At 46.3% G+C, this 21,888-nt stretch overlaps 1 protein-coding gene across 1 annotated transcript; it reads right to left on the reverse strand.

The window, feature by feature from the left end:
* Positions 1–74: 74 nt before the first annotated feature.
* Positions 75–9,868, reverse strand: LOC119780332 (EP-cadherin-like). The gene is made up of 3 exons (XM_038280349.1): positions 9,749–9,868; positions 3,959–4,087; positions 75–270 (listed from the first exon to the last, which is right to left on the reverse strand). The coding sequence occupies exons 1-3, from the start codon at positions 9,803–9,805 to the stop codon at positions 97–99; spliced, it is 360 nt and encodes a 119-aa protein (XP_038136277.1). The 5' UTR covers positions 9,806–9,868; the 3' UTR covers positions 75–96.
* Positions 9,869–21,888: the final 12,020 nt, after the last annotated feature.

Here is a 21,888-nt window from a genome sequence, read left to right on the forward strand (position 1 = left end):
GATAGAACCTGCCTGGATGATCTGATTGAATTGTCTCGCGACCTGAGATGACGTGTTGTGAATTAGTGCTAAATAAATAAAGTGAATTGAATTGTTTTACATCGTTCTACTCACATTGAAGTACGGGTATTGTTCCCTGTCCACCTTTCCAGTGATTGTTATGAATCCGGTTTGTTGGTCCACCTTAAATAATCCGTAAGGTGGTTCATTAACTCCGGGTCCTTTCAGGGAATATTCCGGCTTTCCATGATCATTGTTGTCGGACCGAATCTAAAACCAAAACAGACAACATATTTCAAATATCCTTCTCAGAGAAAAGAGTTTTATTTATTACTGTATCACCTTGGAGTGGCCCACTATGTTGGAACAAAGACTGAACTACCTAGAGATAAATAAAGAGACTAATTCCCAGCAAGTTTATGGCAGCTCTCAGAGGGGACCGGATCCACAGCTGGAGTCCATTAAATGTGACCTCTCTGGCGCAGTAAAAGGCTGCACCTTCTAAAAAAACCTCGGCCAAATCACAGTCTGCCTTCTCTCATCCAGGACTGTTTCAGAGAAAAGAATCTATGAGACATCAATCCCTGAAGTCCCGCCAACATGAAATTTTTTGACCACCTCTTTGACTTCAGTCTGGGTGATGGTGAACGGGTCTGGCGCGGAGACCACCAACTCTGCCTCCCCCAGGGAGGATACATAAACCAGGTTGAGGAGATCCTCAACTAGCTCCCTGCTTCCAATGAAAACAGTGTTATTAAAGCCCTGCTTCCCCGTCTGGAGGTGCCGGACGGTTTGAGGGCCAAGCAAGTTAGGATAGAATGGAGGTGGAGATCCATAGATGGATTGGTGCTGCTGCTATAATGCAGATGCTGCTCCATCTGCCGTGGTTCAGAGAGCTTAGAGAAAAGGCAACGCTTTGATTTAGCGATCAGTCTACGTTCCTAGCCTCACCTCTGGTCATTAATCTGGATCAGGACCCAAAGAACCAGATCCTTGATCCCAGCTTCCTCTGCAGGGGGGCTGGGCTCTCCCTTAGAGAGAGGAGAGCTGGGTCATCAGGGAGAGAATCAGAGTAGAGCTGCTTCTCCTCTAGAGGAGTCAGCTGAGGAGGATCAGACATCTTTATCTGATGTTCCCTGAAGGAGGTTTTCCCACAATGTAAGACATATCCGCAGTGCATGACAGTGCAGCTCTTGGTCCTGACAGTGCAAGTCTAGGCCCTTCCAGTGCAGGTCTGGGTCCAGACAGTGTAGGTCTGCATTCAGGGTCCTGACAGTGCAGGTCTGGGTCCTGACAGTGTAGGTCTGCAGCCAGGGTCCTGACAGTGCAGGTCTGGGTCCTGACAGTGTAGGTCTGCAGCCAGGGTCCTGGCAGTGCAGCACTGGGTCGTGACAATGCAGCTCTGCATCATGACAGTGCAGGTCTAGTTCCTGACAGTGCAGCTCTGGGTCCTGACAGTGTAGGTCTGTAGCCAGGGTCCTAGCAGTGCAGCTCGGGTTCCTGACAGTGCAGCTCTGCATCCTGCCAGTGCAGCACGAGATCCTGATAGTGCAGGTCTAGGTCCTGACAGTGCAGGTCTGGGTCCAGGCAGTGTAGGTCTGCAGCCAGGTCATAACAGTGCAGCTCTGGGCCCAGACAGTTTAGGTCTGCAGCCAGGCTCCTGACAGTAAATATCTGGGCCCTGACAGTGCAGGTCTGGGTCCAGATAGTGCAGGTCTAGGTCCTGACAGTGTAGGTCTGCAGCCAGGGTCCTGACAGTGCAGGTCTGGGTCCTGACAGTGTAGGTCTGCAGCCAGGGTCCTGGCAGTGCAGCACTGGGTCGTGACAATGCAGCTCTGCATCATGACAGTGCAGGTCTAGTTCCTGACAGTGCAGCTCTGGGTCCTGACAGTGTAGGTCTGTAGCCAGGGTCCTAGCAGTGCAGCTCGGGTTCCTGACAGTGCAGCTCTGCATCCTGCCAGTGCAGCACTACATCCTGATAGTGCAGGTCTAGGTCCTGACAGCGCAGGTCTGGGTCCAGACAGTGTAGGTCTGCAGCCAGGTCATAACAGTGCAGCTCTGGGTCCAGACAGTTTAGGTCTGCAGCCAGGGTCCTGACAGTAAATATCTGGGCCCTGACAGTGCAGGTCTGGGTCCAGGTAGTGCAGGTCTAGGTCCTGACAGTGTAGGTCTGCAGCCAGGGTCCTGACAGTGCAGGTCTGGGTCCTGACAGTGTAGGTCTGCAGCCAGGGTCCTGGCAGTGCAGCACTGGGTCGTGACAATGCAGCTCTGCATCATGACAGTGCAGGTCTAGTTCCTGACAGTGCAGCTCTGGGTCCTGACAGTGTAGGTCTGTAGCCAGGGTCCTAGCAGTGCAGCTCGGGTTCCTGACAGTGCAGCTCTGCATCCTGCCAGTGCAGCACTAGATCCTGATAGTGCAGGTCTAGGTCCTGACAGCGCAGGCCTGGGTCCAGACAGTGTAGGTCTGCAGCCAGGTCATAACAGTGCAGCTCTGGGTCCAGACAGTTTAGGTCTGCAGCCAGGCTCCTGACAGTAAATATCTGGGCCCTGACAGTGCAGGTCTGGGTCCAGGTAGTGCAGGTCTAGGTCCTGACAGTGTAGGTCTGGGTCCTGACAGTGTAGGTCTGCAGCCAGGGTCCTGGCAGTGCAGCACTGGGTCGTGACAATGCAGCTCTGCATCATGACAGTGCAGGTCTAGTTCCTGACAGTGCAGCTCTGGGTCCTGACAGTGTAGGTCTGTAGCCAGGGTCCTAGCAGTGCAGCTCGGGTTCCTGACAGTGCAGCTCTGCATCCTGCCAGTGCAGCACTAGATCCTGATAGTGCAGGTCTAGGTCCTGACAGCGCAGGCCTGGGTCCAGACAGTGTAGGTCTGCAGCCAGGTCATAACAGTGCAGCTCTGGGTCCAGACAGTTTAGGTCTGCAGCCAGGCTCCTGACAGTAAATATCTGGGCCCTGACAGTGCAGGTCTGGGTCCAGGTAGTGCAGGTCTAGGTCCTGACAGTGTAGGTCTGGGTCCTGACAGTGTAGGTCTGCAGCCAGGGTCCTGGCAGTGCAGGTCTGCATCATGACAGTGCAGGTCTAGTTCCTGACAGTGCAGGTCTGGGTCCTGACAGTGTAGGTCTGCAGCCAGGGTCCTGGCAGTGCAGGTCTGCATCATGACAGTGCAGGTCTAGTTCCTGACAGTGCAGCTCTGGGTCCTGACAGTGTAGGTGTGTAGCCAGGGTCCTAGCAGTGCAGCTCGGGTTCCTGACAGTGCAGCTCTGCATCCTGCCAGTGCAGCACTAGATCCTGATAGTGCAGGTCTAGGTCCTGACAGTGCAGGTCTGCAGCCAGGTCATAACAGTGCAGCTCTGGGTCCAGACAGTTTAGGTCTGCAGCCAGGGTCCTGACAGTAAATATCTGGGCCCTGACAGTGCAGGTCTGGGTCCAGGTAGTGCAGGTCTAGGTCCTGACAGTGTAGGTCTGCAGCCAGGGTCCTGATAATACAGGTCTAGGTCCTGACAGTGCAGGTCTGGTTCCAAACAGTGTAGGTCTGCAGCCAGGGTCCTGACAGTAAACATCTAGGTCCTGACATTGCAGCTCTGGGTCCTGCACTCCTGCAAACACTCACCTGAAGACTCCTCAGATCTGCCACCTGCCTGACCACCCTCTGTCTTTTATTACTGAAACTGTAAGCTTCCTCATCCAAATAAACTCATCAACTGATCTGTTACTAGATCCCCCGAAGCACTAACTACTCTTCCACTCTTCTATTGCGGAACCGGGACTCCCTACCCTGATCACCTGTCTGCTGTTCCTTATTTTTCAATAAACCTTTTTTAACCTTCCTTTGATCTGTAATTGCTTAATTATGACGGTACAACTTTTTTTTTAAAGCTTTTTTTTTTTTAGGTTAAAAGTTTCCCTTTGCTTTTTGACCCCATAGTGACTTAAATGATGTGGAAGTGAAGTCAATTACCTTTGCAATATACTTCAAATGGCTGTAATCAGTGTTCTCCATCAATTTAGCAGGAGGAAGGATCCAATTCCTTTTGGTTCTCTTCAGTGTTTTAGTTTTCTTCTCTTCTGCATCAACACTCACAATCACCTGAAACAGAAATTCCATTGTTGAGATTAGTACAATATCTTTGAAATGAAAAAACCTTTGGCTCATTTTCACACTCTCCTTATAGTTACAATATTATTAAAACATTTATTTATAAAGACATTATTTAGATTAATTCAGTCTTTATGTCTATTAATAATGATGGGTTTTTTTTGCCTACAGATAATAAAAACATTCAATATCCAAATCCAACACTATGCAAAAAAAAGGAAAGTTGGTTTAATAAAAGCTGTTTATTAACACTTTAAAGGTTGCTGTAACTTAAACCTGACAAATGAGCCTGATTAGAAAGAAGAAACCATTGATGGTTCAGAGACTATCCAACCTGTGAATATGATAGAATACTAAACAGAGTTAAAGTGCCTGTATTAAAAAAAATCACCACGTAATGAAAAACCTAAATGAGTTTCTATGGTTAGACTTTAAAATTCTGAATGAATTAAAACATATTTTAATCAGCATTACTTTAACCTTACAATGTAAAGTAAAAAAATACAGATGTCTGTAACCAAAGAAACAGCTTTGAAATGTTTTCTTTTCACTGATTTTTTCATCATCACTAAACGGCATGCTGTGCTGCTGTAAAATTTTGGTATGTGGTGAGCAACAAGTTGGGGCAGCGCCGTGTCCAACCACAAAGAAATTAATTGTCTGGATGATGCTAATTATTTTTGATGGGTTTTTTTTAAGACCAAAAGGCCATAATAAAAAAGGAGCTTGAATGAAACAAAAGTAACAAGAATATTTTTAAAATGTAAGGAGTAAAAAGTTGTTTGAAAAATAATTACTTCTGTAAAGCATAGATAGCCAATATTTCTACTTAAGGTAACAAAGTTAAATGAACTGTTACTTGACGCCTCTGAGAGGAAATGTTACATTTTGGAAAAACTGGAACAAAATGTAAGAATGATATTTTAAAATACTGTAATTGGTCCATGGATGTGATCACATTTAGCAGCATTTATTATAAAATGTTGATGTAGTCATGCAGCTCATCATCATCAGCTAATCTTACAGCAGCTCTGATCGTGCTGATGATTCTCAGTCATCCAGGTCAGAGTCATTCCAAAAAAGTTAAATCAATCCACTGGACTTTGTTTCCAAGTTTGAAGTCGTTTCTCTTCCATCCAGGAAGCTTTTTCATTTCAAAATGTCAGAAATAGCGTTTAGTTTCAGATTTTATCCAGCAGCCCAACAAAGCCTCCCAAACTCTCAGACCCAATCTGAGCAGAATGGTGTCTGCTTTTTGTGTATGCAGAGGGGGGGGGACTCAGATTTCAGACTTCAAAAACCTACAGTGCAGCGATAGAGATGATTCCTTCCCGCTATTATCGCAACCCCAACCCATTTACAGTAAAGTGGACCACGCCTATTCAGCCAGGCCAACTATTCCCTCTAATGACCCCCCTTTCAGAGACATATACAGGTATGGGGCATTGCAGGCCAACAAAGAAGCCAAATGACCCCCATTCCAAAGGGGGGGACCCGTTCATCCGTTTCTATTTGCATGTTTTCTAAACTAAAACCAGGCTTTGTTGGGCTGCTGGATAAAACCTGGAACTAAACGCTATTTCTGACATTTTGAATTGAAAAATCTTCCTGGATGGAAGAGAAACGTCTTCAAACTTGGAAACAAATTCCAGTGGATTGATTTTGAATTTTTTTGAGAGCTCTGATCGTACTGCTGATGCTGCAGATTATGTAACAGGGTCACCCCCTCATTTTGAAATAGACTCACCCCTTTTAGTTTTGGGGGAAGACCATGACCTGGTGGTCAAAAAGCAACTATGGTCTTAAAAATAACTTGACCCTGTCAAAAAATAATTTATGAAAATATGTTAACGAAAATCAGACATTGCTTTCCAGCCAAGCTTTAATAACATTATAAAAAAAATAAACTCCTGAATCAGACCTGGACTAAAAAGATGGTTCCTCTAGAAAAGACTGAAAATAATGTGATCAAAGGGACACGTTACATCCACTAATCAGCATCACAGGTTCCCACCATATAGTAATCAGTCAGAGGGCCTCTATAGGGTTACAGCTAGTCACTGGGCTGTTTGGTGACACGGTGTGTACCACACTGAACATGGACCAGAGGGAGCCATGGAAAGAGTTGTCTCAGGAGATTAGAAAGGACTCGGCTGCGGGAGGAAATTAATGATGAATCTAGAGAGACGATAATAGGAACGGAAACAAAATAACCCAGAAAAGCTACTAAAGAGATCAAAGGAGCTGCAGGAACATCATTATCATCATTGTTGTGGATTTAATGGGAGACGCCAAAGAAGGAACCATTGATAACAAAACCATAAAAATACAGACTGGAATTCACCAAACTACGTGTTAACAAGCCACAAAGCTTCTGGGAGAACATCCTACAGACAGAGGAGACAAACATGGAGCTTTTTACCTACAACCATGTTAGAAATATTTTATTTATACTCTTACTTTCTTTGTGTTTCATGGGTTGTGTTCTAATGAACTATTATGATGTATAATGTGTGATTCATCTTTTATTAACTCTTGCTTAAGATTGTTCCAGATAAAGGTCATGCAACGGATGGGTTGTGAAGGAGGCCTGAACATCCTCTATCCCATGCTGGGTTGTAAAAGAGACCTGAACATCCTCTATCACATGTTTCTTCTAAACATGTGTTCTTGGAACAATTCAATTGTAAAACAACCACATGCTTTGTTTTAACATATGTGCTGAGGTTTAAAGTAAGATCCTTTTGTTTCCCCCTTTCCCTTTAGTTAAACCTCAGCTGATGTAATTAGGGACATCCCCTTTTCTTCAATAAAAGGCGAGGAGAAAGCTGAAGACTGCAGAGTGGGTTGGAGATTTGTAAACTCTGCAGTCTCCTTCATATTCTCCTCGCGAGTAACTGAATTAATTGTCTCTGTGCTTTCTTTCTTTCCCTGTATGTATGTATGAGGTTTTAGGTGCTTAGACCTGACAAACCATCAGCTCCATGTCTACAGATCAAGAAAAGATTGCTGCCCTACTGTGAGACATGGAGGAGGCTCTGTTATGCTCTGGGCTACTTTGCTTCATCTGAATCTCTGCAGGATCCAATGCAATCTGCAGACTATTGTAGAGAGAAATGTGCTGCAGGGTCAGAAAGGTTGGTCTCAAAAGCAGCTCATGGGTCTTCATCAGGATAAGGAGCCAAAACACAAAAACAGCCGAGAACAGCTGGGAAAACACTGGACTGTTCTGAAGGGGCCCCCAGGAGCCCGGAGCTTCATCATACTCAGTGTTAGGTTTATTCTCTATACATCATGTGCATTGTTATTCTGTTAGCCAGATTAGACAGAGTAGAAGGCCTTCCTTCACATTGTGGATGTCACTGTGTGTACGGAGGTCATCTAATCAGGACAGCCTTTGTGTCTTTAAAAATACACAGGATATGGGCACATCTTGGAGCCGGACTGATAGAGGAGAGCTATCTGTAACCCTGAAGCATAGAGGCAAGCTGCATGAAGTTCAAGACATGGATGGCGTGTCAGTTTCTGATACGGACAGCTAAACATCCACCTGATGCAACACATAGACTCATGAGCTATAAGAAGCAGGAGATGACCTTTTTTCGGGGCTCAATCTTTGCTGGACGCTCGCGGACGTGATTTTTGAGCCCACAGCTGTGCAGCTCCAAGCACTTTCTCTGTCCTGTAACGACCTGATCTGGAATAAACTTTGTTACTTTTTTATTCCTGTTTTATTGTCCTTTTTATATGGTTTTACCCAGTTTGAGTTTAAGAGTAGTAAATAACTTGCTCCCAGGAAAAGAACCGAGAGGAAGCCCCCGAGGCGCAATGGCTTTTTTAGGGGACATAACTTCCTCATTTATTATCAGCATCTAAGGAAGGAGCTGAAACAGGAAAGGCAGTCTGAGACTCCTGGATGAGGAGTGGAGCAGAATAGCTGCTGGGCGGAGCAGAGGGCTGATTGACAGGAACAGAAACCAATCATGGCAGAGATTGACTATGAAGGCTGGGAACTAAAGATGAAGTTCAGGGAACCATCATTTCTAAAGAGGTCTGTTTTTTAAATAATCAAGCATAGTTGAAAAGCAACGTCTGACTTTCATCTCTTTGTTTTCATAAAATTATATTTCTTATTAACACTTTTATAAACTTCAAAGGGAGTGGCAGCCTAGTAGTTAGGGCATAGGACTTTGAATCCTCAGGTTGTGAGTTTGATCCCCAACTGCCACTCTGGGTCCCTGAGCAAGACCCTTAACCCCACACTGCTCACTGGGCACCACACAATGGCAGCTCACTGCTCAGATTATTCTGTGACCATGGTTGGTTATTCATTAAATGAAGGGTACCAACAGTTTTATCCACTTACATTTTTTGTAATTTTTCATTTTGAATAAGGATCCCCATTAGCTGTTGCCATGGCAAACAGCTAGTCTTCCTGGGGTCCACATTTAAAACATTCAATAAAAGGCACAGTCACATATATTAAATTTTAAAAAATGTCCTTTCTCAACACAGTAGTTTAGAAATGATCAGATAATGCATACAAGAACAAGCAAAATAAAACAGCCAATAAAACAAAAACCCTTCAGAAACCAAATGGAGTCTCAGATTCTGTTTAAAAGATAATTTGCTGAGTGTTGCAGATGCATTGAGTCCACGTTTGGTCTTTTTTAAAGCAAACAGGAAGCACAGAGAAAGTTAGAATCAGTCAGACATGCTTTATGTTTCATCCTTTTTGTGATTTTCTTTGGAAGACGAATACAAACACAGACATTAATCCATCAGAGTCAAAGAAGAGAAAGAAAGGCTTCCTAAACCAACAGCATGCAGCACAAAACGAAGAAAAACTGTCTGCAGCAGAACATATAGAGCTAGTATTCATAATTTCTATGGTTCAATAAATGTTTTTAATTAATGTTAGATCCAATCCCACCCGCATAAAAAGCTGCATTTGGAAATCAGATCTAAGCTCCTATGCATTTTAGATTCTAGTGCTGCTTGTGAATCCTGCAGAGGTTCTGAGCCGAATGCTCTGTAGGGACAGACAAAATTTGGCTTTAGCCCCGCGATTTTATCGCTGAATGGTTATCGCGCTTCTTTAGAAGAAGTTTCTGCATACAGATGGCGCTTACAGAACTGTTTCAGAGGATTGTGATTGCACTGCAAAAAAAAAAATCTAACTCAGTCACTTTCTCTTAAATTAGAGCATTTTTTCTTGAGTTAAGCAGGTGAGACACTTTGCCATTGGAACAAGACAATGTATGTTTAAAATAAGAGAACATAAACTGCAGTCTCTTATTTCAAGTGTATAATATCTTAATATCTTATTTTAAGGGTAAAAATGGTAATTCCATTGTCAGATCATCTTATTTTCCTTCTCATATTGAAAGTAAATACAGCTATTTCAAGACATGTTTACTCATTTTCCGAACGTTTTTGACTGTCTGATAGGATACATTCTTTTTAATATGAGAGAACAGGTTTGTTTGACTTTAAATTGAGCAAACAAGAAAAGAGCATTTAGCATTTTTGATATGAGGAGTTTACTCTGGAAAGTCTCGTCTGTTGAAAAATAAACCATTAATCTCAGAGTGCAGAGAGTCATAGTTGATCAAAGTTAAAGTAACGAGCAATTAGATTATTTGGACTCACCAAGAAGAGCACTGTTAGAAATAGCAGTTTCATTCCTGACGAAGTTAATGGACTCATGACTGCATGGAGTCACCTTAACCTTCTCAAACTGGAAGCTAAAACTGGGGCTATCAGGCTTTTACAAAGTAAATCCCACCCCTTCCATGGCTGCATATTAAGCAACTGTTTCACTTCTGTGCCGCATTAATGCTCTGAGCTTCTAACTGTCACATGCTTGCATGTTTCTCATAGGTGTGTCAGCTGTAAACTTTAAAAAGTACAGGAATGGCCCGAGGGTTGAACACCTGCAAGGTTCAAAAGGACGGAGCATGAAATGACAGAAAATGAAAAGGAACAAAAAAAAAGTACATTTATTATTTTAGTTGTTTTCTGAGTCAGAAGCATAATTCATTACAAAAGATTCAGCTGACGAACTAAAATGATGGGTAGTTTAGCAGACCTACATTAACACAAGGTTCCTTTTCTGTTAGGAGACTGTAATTGTAATGATATTTAAAACCTGATTGCATAGAGAGAAAAACAGATTCACTCATAATTCATTTGATTCAAAAACAAGAACTGCAGATTTTGTTTCACTGTTTTCACTTTGGACACCCATCCGATCCCGCGCTTTGGTAGAGTCCTCCATGTCTGCTTGACATGATAGGGAGTCTGCTTCCAGCAGGATGACGACTCCACAGCTAAGTCTCTAAACTCTTGAGGAAGGACTGGTATCTCTTACAGTCGTTGGATGCAGAAGTCTGCCCTCCAACTTGTTGTTTGCCAGTTCAAAGCCAAGTTACAGCAGTAGACATTCAAAATGTCCCCACTTTCATTGAAGGGTCCTTGGATGGTCCTTGGCTGGTCCTTGGCCAGCCCTTGACTGGTCCTAGGCTGGCCCTTGGCTTGTCCTTGGCCGGCCCTTGGCTTGTCCTAGGCCGGCCCTTGGCTGGTCCTAGGCCGGTCCTAGGCCGGTCCTAGGCTGGTCCTTGGCCGGCCCTTGGCTGGTCCTAGGCTGGTCCTAGGCCGGCCCTTGGCTGGTCCTAGGCCGGCCCTTGGCTGGTCCTAGGCCGGCCCTTGGCTTGTCCTTGGCCGGCCCTTGGCTTGTCCTTGGCTTGTCCTAGGCCGGCCCTTGGCTGGTCCTCCGCTGGCCCTTGGCTGGTCCTAGGCCGGCCCTTGGCTGGTCCTAGGCCGGCCCTTGGCTGGTCCTAGGCCGGCCCTTGGCTGGTCCTCCGCTGGCCCTTGGCTGGTCCTCCGCTGGCCCTTGGCTGGTCCTAGGCCGGCCCTTGGCTGGTCCTCCGCTGGCCCTTGGCTGGTCCTAGGCTGGTCCTTGGCTGGTCCTAGGCTGGTCCTAGGCCGGCCCTTGGCTGGTCCTTGGCTGGTCCCCGACAATTCCTATTTTTAACATCAATCTTTGTATTAAAATATTCTGTCATGATTTGTGGACATTAGGATCTAAAGCGAAGCATCATCTCCTGGGCAGACCCTGTAACTTAGCCAAAGGGTGGAGTCAGAGTAAAACAGTTATGCAGGCCCAGGAGAAGGTCAGTGGCTGGAAGTTGGAGGTGATTTTGCTGGCATTGGGCTGCCATTGGACTGGCTTTTGACTGGGAAGGGCCATTTTGAATGGCTGCTACTGTATCACCAAATAGAAACAACGCGATTCCTGCCCCCTTAAACTTTGACCTACAGACTGAATTTGATCTCATCACCACTGGGGATGCAGAGTGACTATTCTATTACAATCAAGCTCCATATATTATGAACATGGTGATAACAGGGTCTGACATTAAACTGACAGGCCAAGTGGACTGGAAGATGCAAATAATCAAATAATAAAAAGAGTCATTAGGAAAGGCTTTTCCAGGGAAGGCTAAATATGGAGCCCACCACCAAGCTGGGAGGGAGAGAAAAAGAGCGATTGCAGAACTTCTGGATAAATTAGAGGAGAACAAAGATGGATTGAAGCAGTGGATTGCATCTCCAAACTCCACTACTGCTGCTAGTTTGGCTGCAAGCATCGAAAACCGTTCATAGATCCAACAGGTAGCGCTCTGATGCAGGGATGGAAACTTTCTTTAATTTTTCCCTCAAATTAAAAATAACACCCAAAATCTCTTCTCGAATTTTCATCAATGCAATAAAACCTAATATATTAATATTGTAATGGAACTTAAAGCACCAAATATGGTTCAGCAGAGTCCCCTGACATTTGCTCCAGGATAAATATTTAATCATAAATGCTTATTTTATATTTAAGCCCACATAGTCTTTTTCTATAGTGGGATAAAACACTTAGAATGTTCTTAGTGTTTTAACACTACCATACGAGGCTGATAGTGTTTGGTCCACATGATTGTGTGCTGAGCTGTGTCAGGGTTTTTTCTTACCTTTTCCTCCTCAGAGACTCCAGCCCAGACAAGCCTCGGGCTGGTTCCAATTGGACGCAATCAGGGAGCAGTATTTAGAGGAGTGGATTATCTGGGATGGACGCCAGTCGGTTAAAATTCCACATAGTGGTAACCTACCTGCTAGCTTCATCTTACTGAACCACATGCTTAAAGACTCAAGCTCACCTTCTTTCCTCCTTCTCTCCTGGAAGCTTTGCTTTCTTCAAGCTGGTTCTCCACTCAGTCCATCCACGAACGCTCACCTTCCTGTCCACCCTCTGGAGCTCTCAAGCCATAAATGACACAGTCTCAGGTGGCCTACCGTGGGGCCGGCTGCAGGACACAGTCTCAGGTGGCCTGCCGTGGGGCCGGCTGCAGGACACAGTCTCAGGTGGGCTGCCGTGGGGCCGGCTGCAGGACACAGTCTCAGGTGGCCTGCCGTGGGGCCGGCTGCAGGACACAGTCTCAGGTGGCCTGCCGTGGGGCCGGCTGCAGGACACAGTCTCAGGTGGGCTGCCGTGGGGCCGGCTGCAGGACACAGTCTCAGGTGGGCTGCCGTGGGGCCGGCTGCAGGACACAGTCTCAGGTGGCCTGCCGTGGGGCCGGCTGCAGGACACAGTCTCAGGTGGCCTGCCGTGGGGCCGGCTGCAGGACACAGTCTCAGGTGGCCTGCCGTGGGGCCGGCTGCAGGACACAGTCTCAGGTGGCCTGCCGTGGGGCCGGCTGCAGGACACAGTCTCAGGTGGCCTGCCGTGGGGCCGGCTGCAGGACACAGTCTCAGGTGGGCTGCCGTGGGGCCGGCTGCAGGACACAGTCTCAGGTGGGCTGCCGTGGGGCCGGCTGCAGGACACAGTCTCAGGTGGGCTGCCGTGGGGCCGGCTGCAGGACACAGTCTCAGGTGGCCTGCCGTGGGGCCGGCTGCAGGACACAGTCTCAGGTGGGCTGCCGTGGGGCCGGCTGCAGGACACAGTCTCAGGTGGGCTGCCGTGGGGCCGGCTGCAGGACACAGTCTCAGGTGGGCTGCCGTGGGGCCGGCTGCAGGACACAGTCTCAGGTGGCCTGCCGTGGGGCCGGCTGCAGGACACAGTCTCAGGTGGGCTGCCGTGGGGCCGGCTGCAGGACACAGTCTCAGGTGGCCTGCCGTGGGGCCGGCTGCAGGACACAGTCTCAGGTGGCCTGCCGTGGGGCCGGCTGCAGGACACAGTCTCAGGTGGGCTGCCGTGGGGCCGGCTGCAGGACACAGTCTCAGGTGGGCTGCCGTGGGGCCGGCTGCAGGACACAGTCTCAGGTGGCCTGCCGTGGGGCCGGCTGCAGGACACAGTCTCAGGTGGCCTGCCGTGGGGCCGGCTGCAGGACACAGTCTCAGGTGGCCTACCGTGGGGCCGACGGCAGAGGCGTAGTTGCTGCTCAGAAGGTCGACCGTTGAGATGAAGGTGGAACAGCGTCTTAGGGAGACCACCGCCGGGCCGGAGGCACGGTTGAGGTTCAGGAGGCCGGCCTACGATCCGGCAACGGAGCAAAGTCTTAGGTGGCCGGCAGCGGGGTCGAGGGCGAGGCTGACACTCTGGGGGTCTGCCACGGGGTCGGTGATGAAGAGACCATCGAGTGCGGCTCTGGAGGAGGCTCTGGGGAGACCATCGAGTGCGGCTCTGGAGGAGGCTCTGGGGAGACCATTGAGTGCGGCTCTGGAGGAGGCTCTAGGGAAACCATCGAGTGCGGCTCTGGAGGAGGCTCTGAAGAGTCCGCCGACTGCGGCTCTGGAGGAAGCTCTGAAGAGGCCGCCGACCGCGGCTCTGGAGGAAGCTCTGAAGAGGCCGCCGACCGCGGCTCTGGAGGAGGCTCTGAAGAGGCCGCCGACTGCGGTTCTGGAGCAGGGTCTGGAGCCGAGGAGCCCGCCAATTGCGGCTCTGGAGCCGAGGAGCCCGCCAATTGCGGCTCTGGAGCAGGGGAGCCCGCCAATTGCGGCTCCCGATCAGGAACAGGGGAGCCCACCGACAGTGGCTCCAACGCAGGAACATGCGAACCCTCTGACTGAGGATCCGCCTCAGGAACTGGGGAGGTCACCGATTGTGGCTCCACCTCAGAAACAGGAAACACCACCGACTGTGGTTCATCCTCAGGGGCTGGAGGGAACGACCATGGAGGCTCAAGTTCAGTCTCTGAGGAGGCGTGAGGCGTTTGTAGAGAGCTCTTGGCGATTTGTGGCCCTTGCTGAGGGGCTCCTGGAGGCATTCCTTCACCAATTCCATTCTCTGAAGCCCTCTTAAGTGTATGCTCAGGGGTCTCTGGATGGCACAGGGCAGGCTCAGGGGTCTCTGGACGACACAGAGCTGACTCAGGGGTCTCTAGACGGCACAGAGCTGACCCAGGGGTCTCTGGACGACACAGAGCTGGCCCAGGGGTCTCTAGACGGCACAGAGCTGGCTTAAGGCGACGCCTTTTCTTACGCCGAGGAGTCTTTGGAGCTAAGTTAACAGGGTTACTGGCTGATTCTGGCAAGAGGCTAACTGTTTGAAAAATAAGGGTTCCAGAATGGATTACTGATTCAGAGGCTAGGTAATCAGGCATGGAAACAGGTTTTGAAACTAAGGTGACGGATTCGGGTGTCTGAACAGGCTGGCGGAGATCTCTAGCTGTTTGACGTGTAACTGATGGGCCAATCTTGAGTTCTTTAACAGACGGAGCTAACTGACGATCGAGTAAATTAGAGCTGAGACTGACCTGGTGACGAAGGAAACTGGACTCCTGAGACTGAGGGTAGACGGCTCTGGGTCTAGTTGGCAGTTTGATGTCTAATCTGATGGCTAGCTCTATGAGGCCTTCAAGGTTAGTTGGTTTATCGTAAAATGATAGCTTATTTCTGACTGGGTCGTTTAGAGCTAGGAGATAAGTGGTTTGGAGCGCAGACTCGTTCCACCCGGAAACGGCTGCTTTTTCAAGGAAATCAGAGGAAAACTCAGCAACGGTCCTATTACCCTGTTTTACATTTAGAAGGTAGCGAGGAACGGAGAACCATGTGACCTGATTAAAAGTTCTTTCTAACTCCTGGGTGAAATTCTCAAAAGTGCAGCTTTCTCGGAAATTTAGCGGAAATTTGGTCTCCGCCCATTCAAGGGCTTCACCAGACAAAAAAGAAATAATAAAGGCTATCCTATCTTTATCAAAACGAAAATTAGAAGCGTGAAAACTAAAAAATAACCGACACTGAAATAGAAATCCCTTGAGCTTACTTGGGTTACCAGAAAATCTCTCAGGTAGAGGAGGACCGGGTGACGAAAACGATGGAATGAGTTCTGACCAGAAAGGAGGGTTATCATCTTGACAGAGGAGTGACGGACGGAATTCCGGAAGTGACGGACCCGGAACCGGAAGTTGAACAGGCGCCATCTTGCGATTCCCACGAAGCCCGTGGGATCTTGAAACGGTTGTTTTCTTAGAGTAAAACGGGGATTTTAACTCACGGAGGGACTGAGTGTGATCAGGAGTAGGAGCGTCCTGTTTCTCAGAGCTACGACGGGAGTGATCTGCCGGGCTTTGTGTTTGGCCTCAGTGTTCTGTCATGATGAGTGTCACAGAGAGTAAGCCCAAGATGCAGAACGCACACGGAAGCACTGGTAAAAGTCCAAAGAGTTTATTAAAGGCTCAAGCACATGAATCACAGTTCAGGCAGGGGACTGATTCGCTGGGGTCTGTGCGGGGAAAGGGAGATGGCTGGATTTGAGCTTCCAGCTCACTGCAGGGAAACAACAGGGGAAATCCACATGGGAACCTCTTAGGGAAACTCCACAGGGGAAGTCGTCAGGTAGCATCCACGTAGAATTCTTGGGTTGGCTCACCAGGGCAGATTAGCAGGTTAGCTTTCCTAGAGCGTCAGGCTTGGGACTGGCTTCCTATGATGCAACTCTCCCAGAGCTGCAGGCCAGAGACAGGTTGCCAGAGAGACAGTTCTTCCAGAGCTTCACAAGGAAACAGGAGGTTAAGCTCATCCAGAGCTTTCACGAGGAAACAGGAGGTTAAGCTCATCCAGAGCTTTCACGAGGAAACAGGAGGTTAAGCTCATCCAGAGCTTTCACGAAGAGACAGGATTCCAACTAAGATCAACACTGCGGCGTGGAATCCAGGTCTGAAGGTAGCTTAAATACTGTGGTCCTCCTGATTAGTAGATCAGCCACAGGTGTGTGAGAGGCTCAGCTCAGGAGGACCCACGGCGCACTCTGCTGGAGGCAGAGGTTAATCTCCAGAACCTGACAGTGACTCCAGCCCTAAGGAAAAGACAAAGAGAGCAGAAGAGGATCCTCGGCGCCCTCTGGTGGGCAAGCCTGAGGATCCCAACAATGAACCCCATCTCAGCCAAACTGAATCCCTGTGGGCTCACCAACCTCCTCCCCATCCGCTCCTCTTTCCAAGGAACTGTAAGAAATGAGCATCTTCTCTTAAAAACTCAGCTCCTCATGCGAAAGTTCTAACTGATCTCTCTTCCCGTGCAGTTCCAGTCTAAGTCTCAGTTCTCCAAACCCCCACACCGGACAAAACTCTCTGTAAAATCTCCAAATAAACATCATTAAACGCTTCCTGACTCGTTTTGTGTCTGCACCAGAGTCTACTCTAGAATCATGTCCGATAGAAGACTTAGATTTTTGCGGCTCCAGACAGATTTGTTTTTTTGATCGAATAATGCTCTTTAAACTGTTTGGGCTGCTGACCCCTGATCTAGTGGCTCATGACACCATGTCTCTTCTGAAGCTGGAAAAGATCAGAGATTCAGTTAAAGGCAGTTCTGATCAATTAAAAAAAATGGCATCCCTTTCTTACATTCAGTCATTCTCTTCAATCCCTACCACCTGATCTGTCCTTTGCTTGCTTTTCATCTGTTTAATTTTCTGGGTTTTATTTCTACTTCATTATAGTAGGAATTTTCTGTTACTTAATTGGTGCTTCACAATGACATTTTATACTCCTTCCACAGGTATTAATTGCAGCATATGGCTCAAAATTTTGACCTAAACTCAACCTTTTTTTAAAATTAGACTCTTGGGGGCTTTTCAAAACACACCCCTCTTCAAATTTAAAAATAAATGTCTCCCATTTATACTTTATTAAAACATCTATTGACCTACCAAGAGCGAAAAAGACTAATTCAAAAATTGAAAATTGATTAAGTGCCACGGCAGGGTGTGAGCCTTTCCTTAACACACAACCCTACTAGACTTTCAAAGTGAGACTCCAAAGACTACAAAATAAAAGCCTCTTCATTATACACAGATATTATTGCAGCATATAGCTCAACATTATGACCCAAACTCAACCAATTTCTTGAAATTAGACTTTTCAAAACCTTAGTCTTTATTTCAAAATAAAGCTCACCCAATTCTACTTTAATAAAGCATCTACTAACCTAATAAAAAGGAAAAAGATAGATTAAACAATTGTAAATGGATTTCATATAACTCCAAAGTCTGACCTTATGCTAAAGACATAGCCCTGCTACACCTTCAGATACTCTACAAAGTAAAAGCCTAAATAATATACTCACCAGCAGTCACCACCAGGTGTGGCAGCACCTGAGTAGGCACCTCAAAAATTTTCTTGGGGAGTTCTTTGGTTGTAACTACTATGATAACTATTATTTTAACTAATATTGTCTTTGAGTTGTGTAGGAGGTAGACTGTAGTCGTTGTTCTTAATTATTCAAGATGCACAAGGTTTCTATGCGATACCAAACGTGAAATAGATATATATCTCTGTTGTAATGTCCATAAGGTCCTAACATAAATGTGTAAAGGAATTCAGCCCAGAATAAAAGTTAAAGAAGGATTTTATACATCTCCAGGGTCACACCCTGCCAAATTATCATTGCATTCTACACATGTTGTTTGTAAATATGGAGACTCGAGGGCTCCTATCATATCAACACAATACAGCGTTCTAGGTCAGGGACAATCCAAATGCATGATGACAGAAAACTGTCTTAACTTCATAAACTGCTGGGGAAAACATTAGTCTTAATATTTAACAGGTAGGTAATATTACTGTGAAACAAGTGCACACGTGAATAATACAAATATTCCAAACGCAACTATGACTTCTCCTTTAACTTTCTCCTCTGTAAAAGAATGATATTGAAACAAACCTGTTACTGACCTGCAATTTTAAGACCTTTAATGCGTCCAGTTTAGTGAAATACTTTGACTACTATGTAACACTTTTAAGAAGGAAACTGCACTTTGGTGAACTACAAGAGTTAATGCAGAACAATAGAATAAATTGTGCTTATTTTCAGTTAATTTAAAATGTAAGTAGGTCATGGTAGTCAGGTTGCCCTGGAGCAAAGTGATTCATATCTTGTCAAAGATCCATCCATGCAGAGTCTGTAGCTGCTAATCAGTGCTGGGTTGTTATTTGGCCCAGTGATTCTAATCAGCTGTCATTGGTCGACCATCTATGCCAGAGGAACAGAGACATACAAGATAAACAACCATACACCCCCTCCCCCCATAAACAGGTGGTAAGTTTAGCTTCAAACAGCAAGAGGAGAAAAAAGACAAAAATGAGTAGAGTGATTAAAAACGCCCTGTTGTCAAATGATTAAAAGTATCGGGCCACTCCTAACCTTCTTTCACTTTATCTCTGAATGAAAAAGGAAGCTTTGTGGTTTTATCCTACCAAGATAAAAGCCTTAGAAAATAGCTTTATCTAGAAATGTTTTTGTTCTCCAGAAAGTCCTGTCAGTAAATACTGTTGGTCAGGCTTAGGTTTTTAGTTAGAAGTTGAAATACAGGTTTAAAAACTTCTGGCACAACATCTGATGAAAAGCTGTCACCAATGTTTTACCAAACAGCAACAGATGAATGATTACAGTTAGGGTGTGTCTGTGCAACGCTGGGGTTTGTTTCTGTTGGTCGTGTCTCAGCACCTGAAACATAAACAAAACCTGTTTTTACAAATGATTCAATAATGAGAGGCCCAACCATTCTGTCAGTTATTTTAGGCCTTTCAGCACGCTGTGATGAAGAGGCCTTAAAAAAGTTAATCTATTACCTGGAAGTGACTACAGTTCCTTGAAGCCTTACCTGTCATCCTTTTCCAAACATAGGGTTGTGGAGGGAGCTGGTTTGGTCATAAGGAGAGAGGCAAGGTCCATCCTGCAAAGGCTGTCAGTTGATCTCCGAGCAACATGCACCATCATAGATATAGTCATAGATTATTAAGCGTCATAAAAATACCCCAGCGACACACCCTAACCGCAACAACTCATCTGTTGCTGTTTGGGAAACCACTGGAAAAAGCAGGTTGTCATCCCTACTTTGTAGACAATACTATGAACTAGTGGCGGGACATATCTGTTAAGATGATCCAGCTCATGGTCAGTTTTCTAAAGGACCTTTTGCCTCTCGTCCAAAAGGCTTTTCAGGTGATGAAGCAGACTGAAAATGTTTTGTTTTGTCATGTCATGTTTTGTGCTGCAGAAGTCACCAAAGCTGCATGTTCTCCTCTGGTCATCCTGTCAAGATTAAATATGGACACTGGTTCCCAATGTCCAAAAAGTATGACCATGACCATGGTATATAGCACAACATGTGCAATGGTCTCTCCTGAATCTACCATAGTGGCAAACTTATATGTGGAAAGCAGAGCTCTACACTCCTACATGGGAACAAAACCCAGTCACTGGGTCAGATACATGGCTGACACAAGGGTCAAAATAAAGACCAAGGATACCAACACGTTCACAGACCACATCAACAAGAAAACAGAAGGAACATCCTACCAGATGTTGCTAAAGTCTCTGAAAAACTCAGGAGGATTTTAACCCAGCACCCTGTGAACTTGTAACACAGCAACACCCTGAGACAAAACCTGGTTCAGTCCAAAAATAAGACATGAAGAAACAAGACTGACAACGGGGTCTACGGCATTGAAATGAACACAGCACAGACCTGTACATTGGACCAATTAACAACTGTACCAAGCAAATGCCACACAGGAGCATGGCTCAACACAAGAGGACCACCACCTCAGGACAGGACTCACAGCTGAAGGCTAAAGGACACCTATTTGAGGACAACAACATCCAGATTCTGGCCAAGAAAGACTGATGGTTTGAGAGAGGGGTTAAGGAAGCCATCTGAGGAGCCCCATATGTCACACAAACCAATCTGATCAATAAAAAGTAAGACAAGAACACAAGGTTGCAGCTGCCATTAGTTATAGAGACTACGATAAAATCTGACAGACTGACTGAAAACTCCTGTAAGGTGCAGCAGGCAGAGGTTAGAAGATGCCAGAAAGAAAATAACCTCAGTAACCAGCCAGTCACACCTGGATTGATCAGATTGTACAGTAATAGAAGACAGGAAACGAGAGAGATGCCAAAGTTCAGGAAGTAGTGGAGCTGTGCTTATATCCCATTAGTGTGAGAAATGAATGGGCTTCTCTGAGATGCACAGGCCCCTGATGGGGACAGCTGACAGTAACAAGCATATATCGTCCTTTATCTGCAGGAGTGACTGCTGCTTATTTTTGATCCGTGTTAACTCAGAAACACCTAATTCTCATAGGTATGCAGAAGAGAATTTAGGTGATGAATGATGGCCTAATACGAAATAGCAACACACAATGTAGTGCACAGAGTGTTTGAACCCTAGCACACAGAAACATTGGGAAGCAGAGGTCACGAATCTTGGCAAAAAAAAGATCTTAACCGATGACCTACATGTATGATATTGAGCCAAGAGATCTTGGCAAAAACAGGAAACATCTCTTTCCTGTTTAAGAATCAGAGCCAAACAGACACACTTAGGACACGCATACATTCACACACGCATGGTTTGGGAAAGGGTGTAAATATGCAAGATGGGTGCGCTATATTTGGGGTAAAAACAGATGTCTGATGATGTACTTATGAAGTGTTTAAGACTGCTGTAGGAATTTGAAATGTCCCCCCCCTCCGGGGGACAAAAGGGTGTGAATCGTTTTCAAATGTTCTTCTTTCTGTCAATTCTACCAATGAGCTTCCACATGAACAGACAGCCACGGAAGCGGGCTAAATGTTGGACGCATTTTTGTATTTACTTTTCTACATTTTTTTTCCTCAAATCAATCTCCCCTTATGGGACAGCAGAGCTCTTTAGGCCCCCCAAGACTGGAAAACCCTGGTAACCACCATTGACACCTTCACTCCCACCCCCACCCCAGAGAAACAGTTCTAGTTTTCTATTAATAACACTATCAATTTATTCATTTTATTAATCTTAGTAAATACTAAGAGATGCCCATTCCTGGATTTTACACTAAAACTTTGTTTAAATATAAATACTATTACTGCTACCGCCATTCCTGTTCACAGTCTCATCACTTCACGCATCGATTACTGTAATTCACTTCTTTTTGGCCTTCCAAACAAGTCCCTCCAGAAACTACAGCTCCTCCAAAACTCTACAACACGCCTGATCACTCGGACCCCCATTTCTCGTCATATCACTCCCATCCTGCAACAACTCCACTGGCTCCCCATCAAACAAAGAATCATATTCATACTCCTCCTAACTACATCCAAGGCCCTCCACAGCTTGGCTCCATCTTACATCTCAGATCTCCTTCACGTTAAAACCCCCACCCGCTCCCTAAGATCCTCCCACATCTTCCAGCTCTCCGTTCCCTCGGCCCGTCTGGTCACAATGGGGAACCGGGCATTTAGTCGCTCTGCTCCCCACCTCTGGAACTTCCTCCCTCCGGATCTCCGTACTCTGGACTCCTTCCCTCTTTTCAAAT

The sequence above is a fragment of the Cyprinodon tularosa genome, unplaced genomic scaffold, assembly GCF_016077235.1.
Source record: "Cyprinodon tularosa strain WSP-4 unplaced genomic scaffold, ASM1607723v1 ctg1026, whole genome shotgun sequence".
NCBI classification, from domain to species: Eukaryota; Metazoa; Chordata; class Actinopteri; order Cyprinodontiformes; family Cyprinodontidae; genus Cyprinodon; species Cyprinodon tularosa.

Bases quoted from the DNA above. Each gene is read 5' to 3' on its own strand.
- LOC119780332 (XM_038280349.1), bottom strand. From the start codon at position 9,805: ATGAGTCCATTAACTTCGTCAGGAATGAAACTGCTATTTCTAACAGTG. The intron at 4,088-9,748 runs GTGAGTCCAAAT...TTTCTGTTTCAG, and splicing joins TTCTAACAGTGCTCTTCTTG to GTGATTGTGAGTGTTGATGC. The intron at 271-3,958 runs GTAATTGACTTC...TTTTGGTTTTAG, and splicing joins ATTTGAAGTATATTGCAAAG to ATTCGGTCCGACAACAATGA.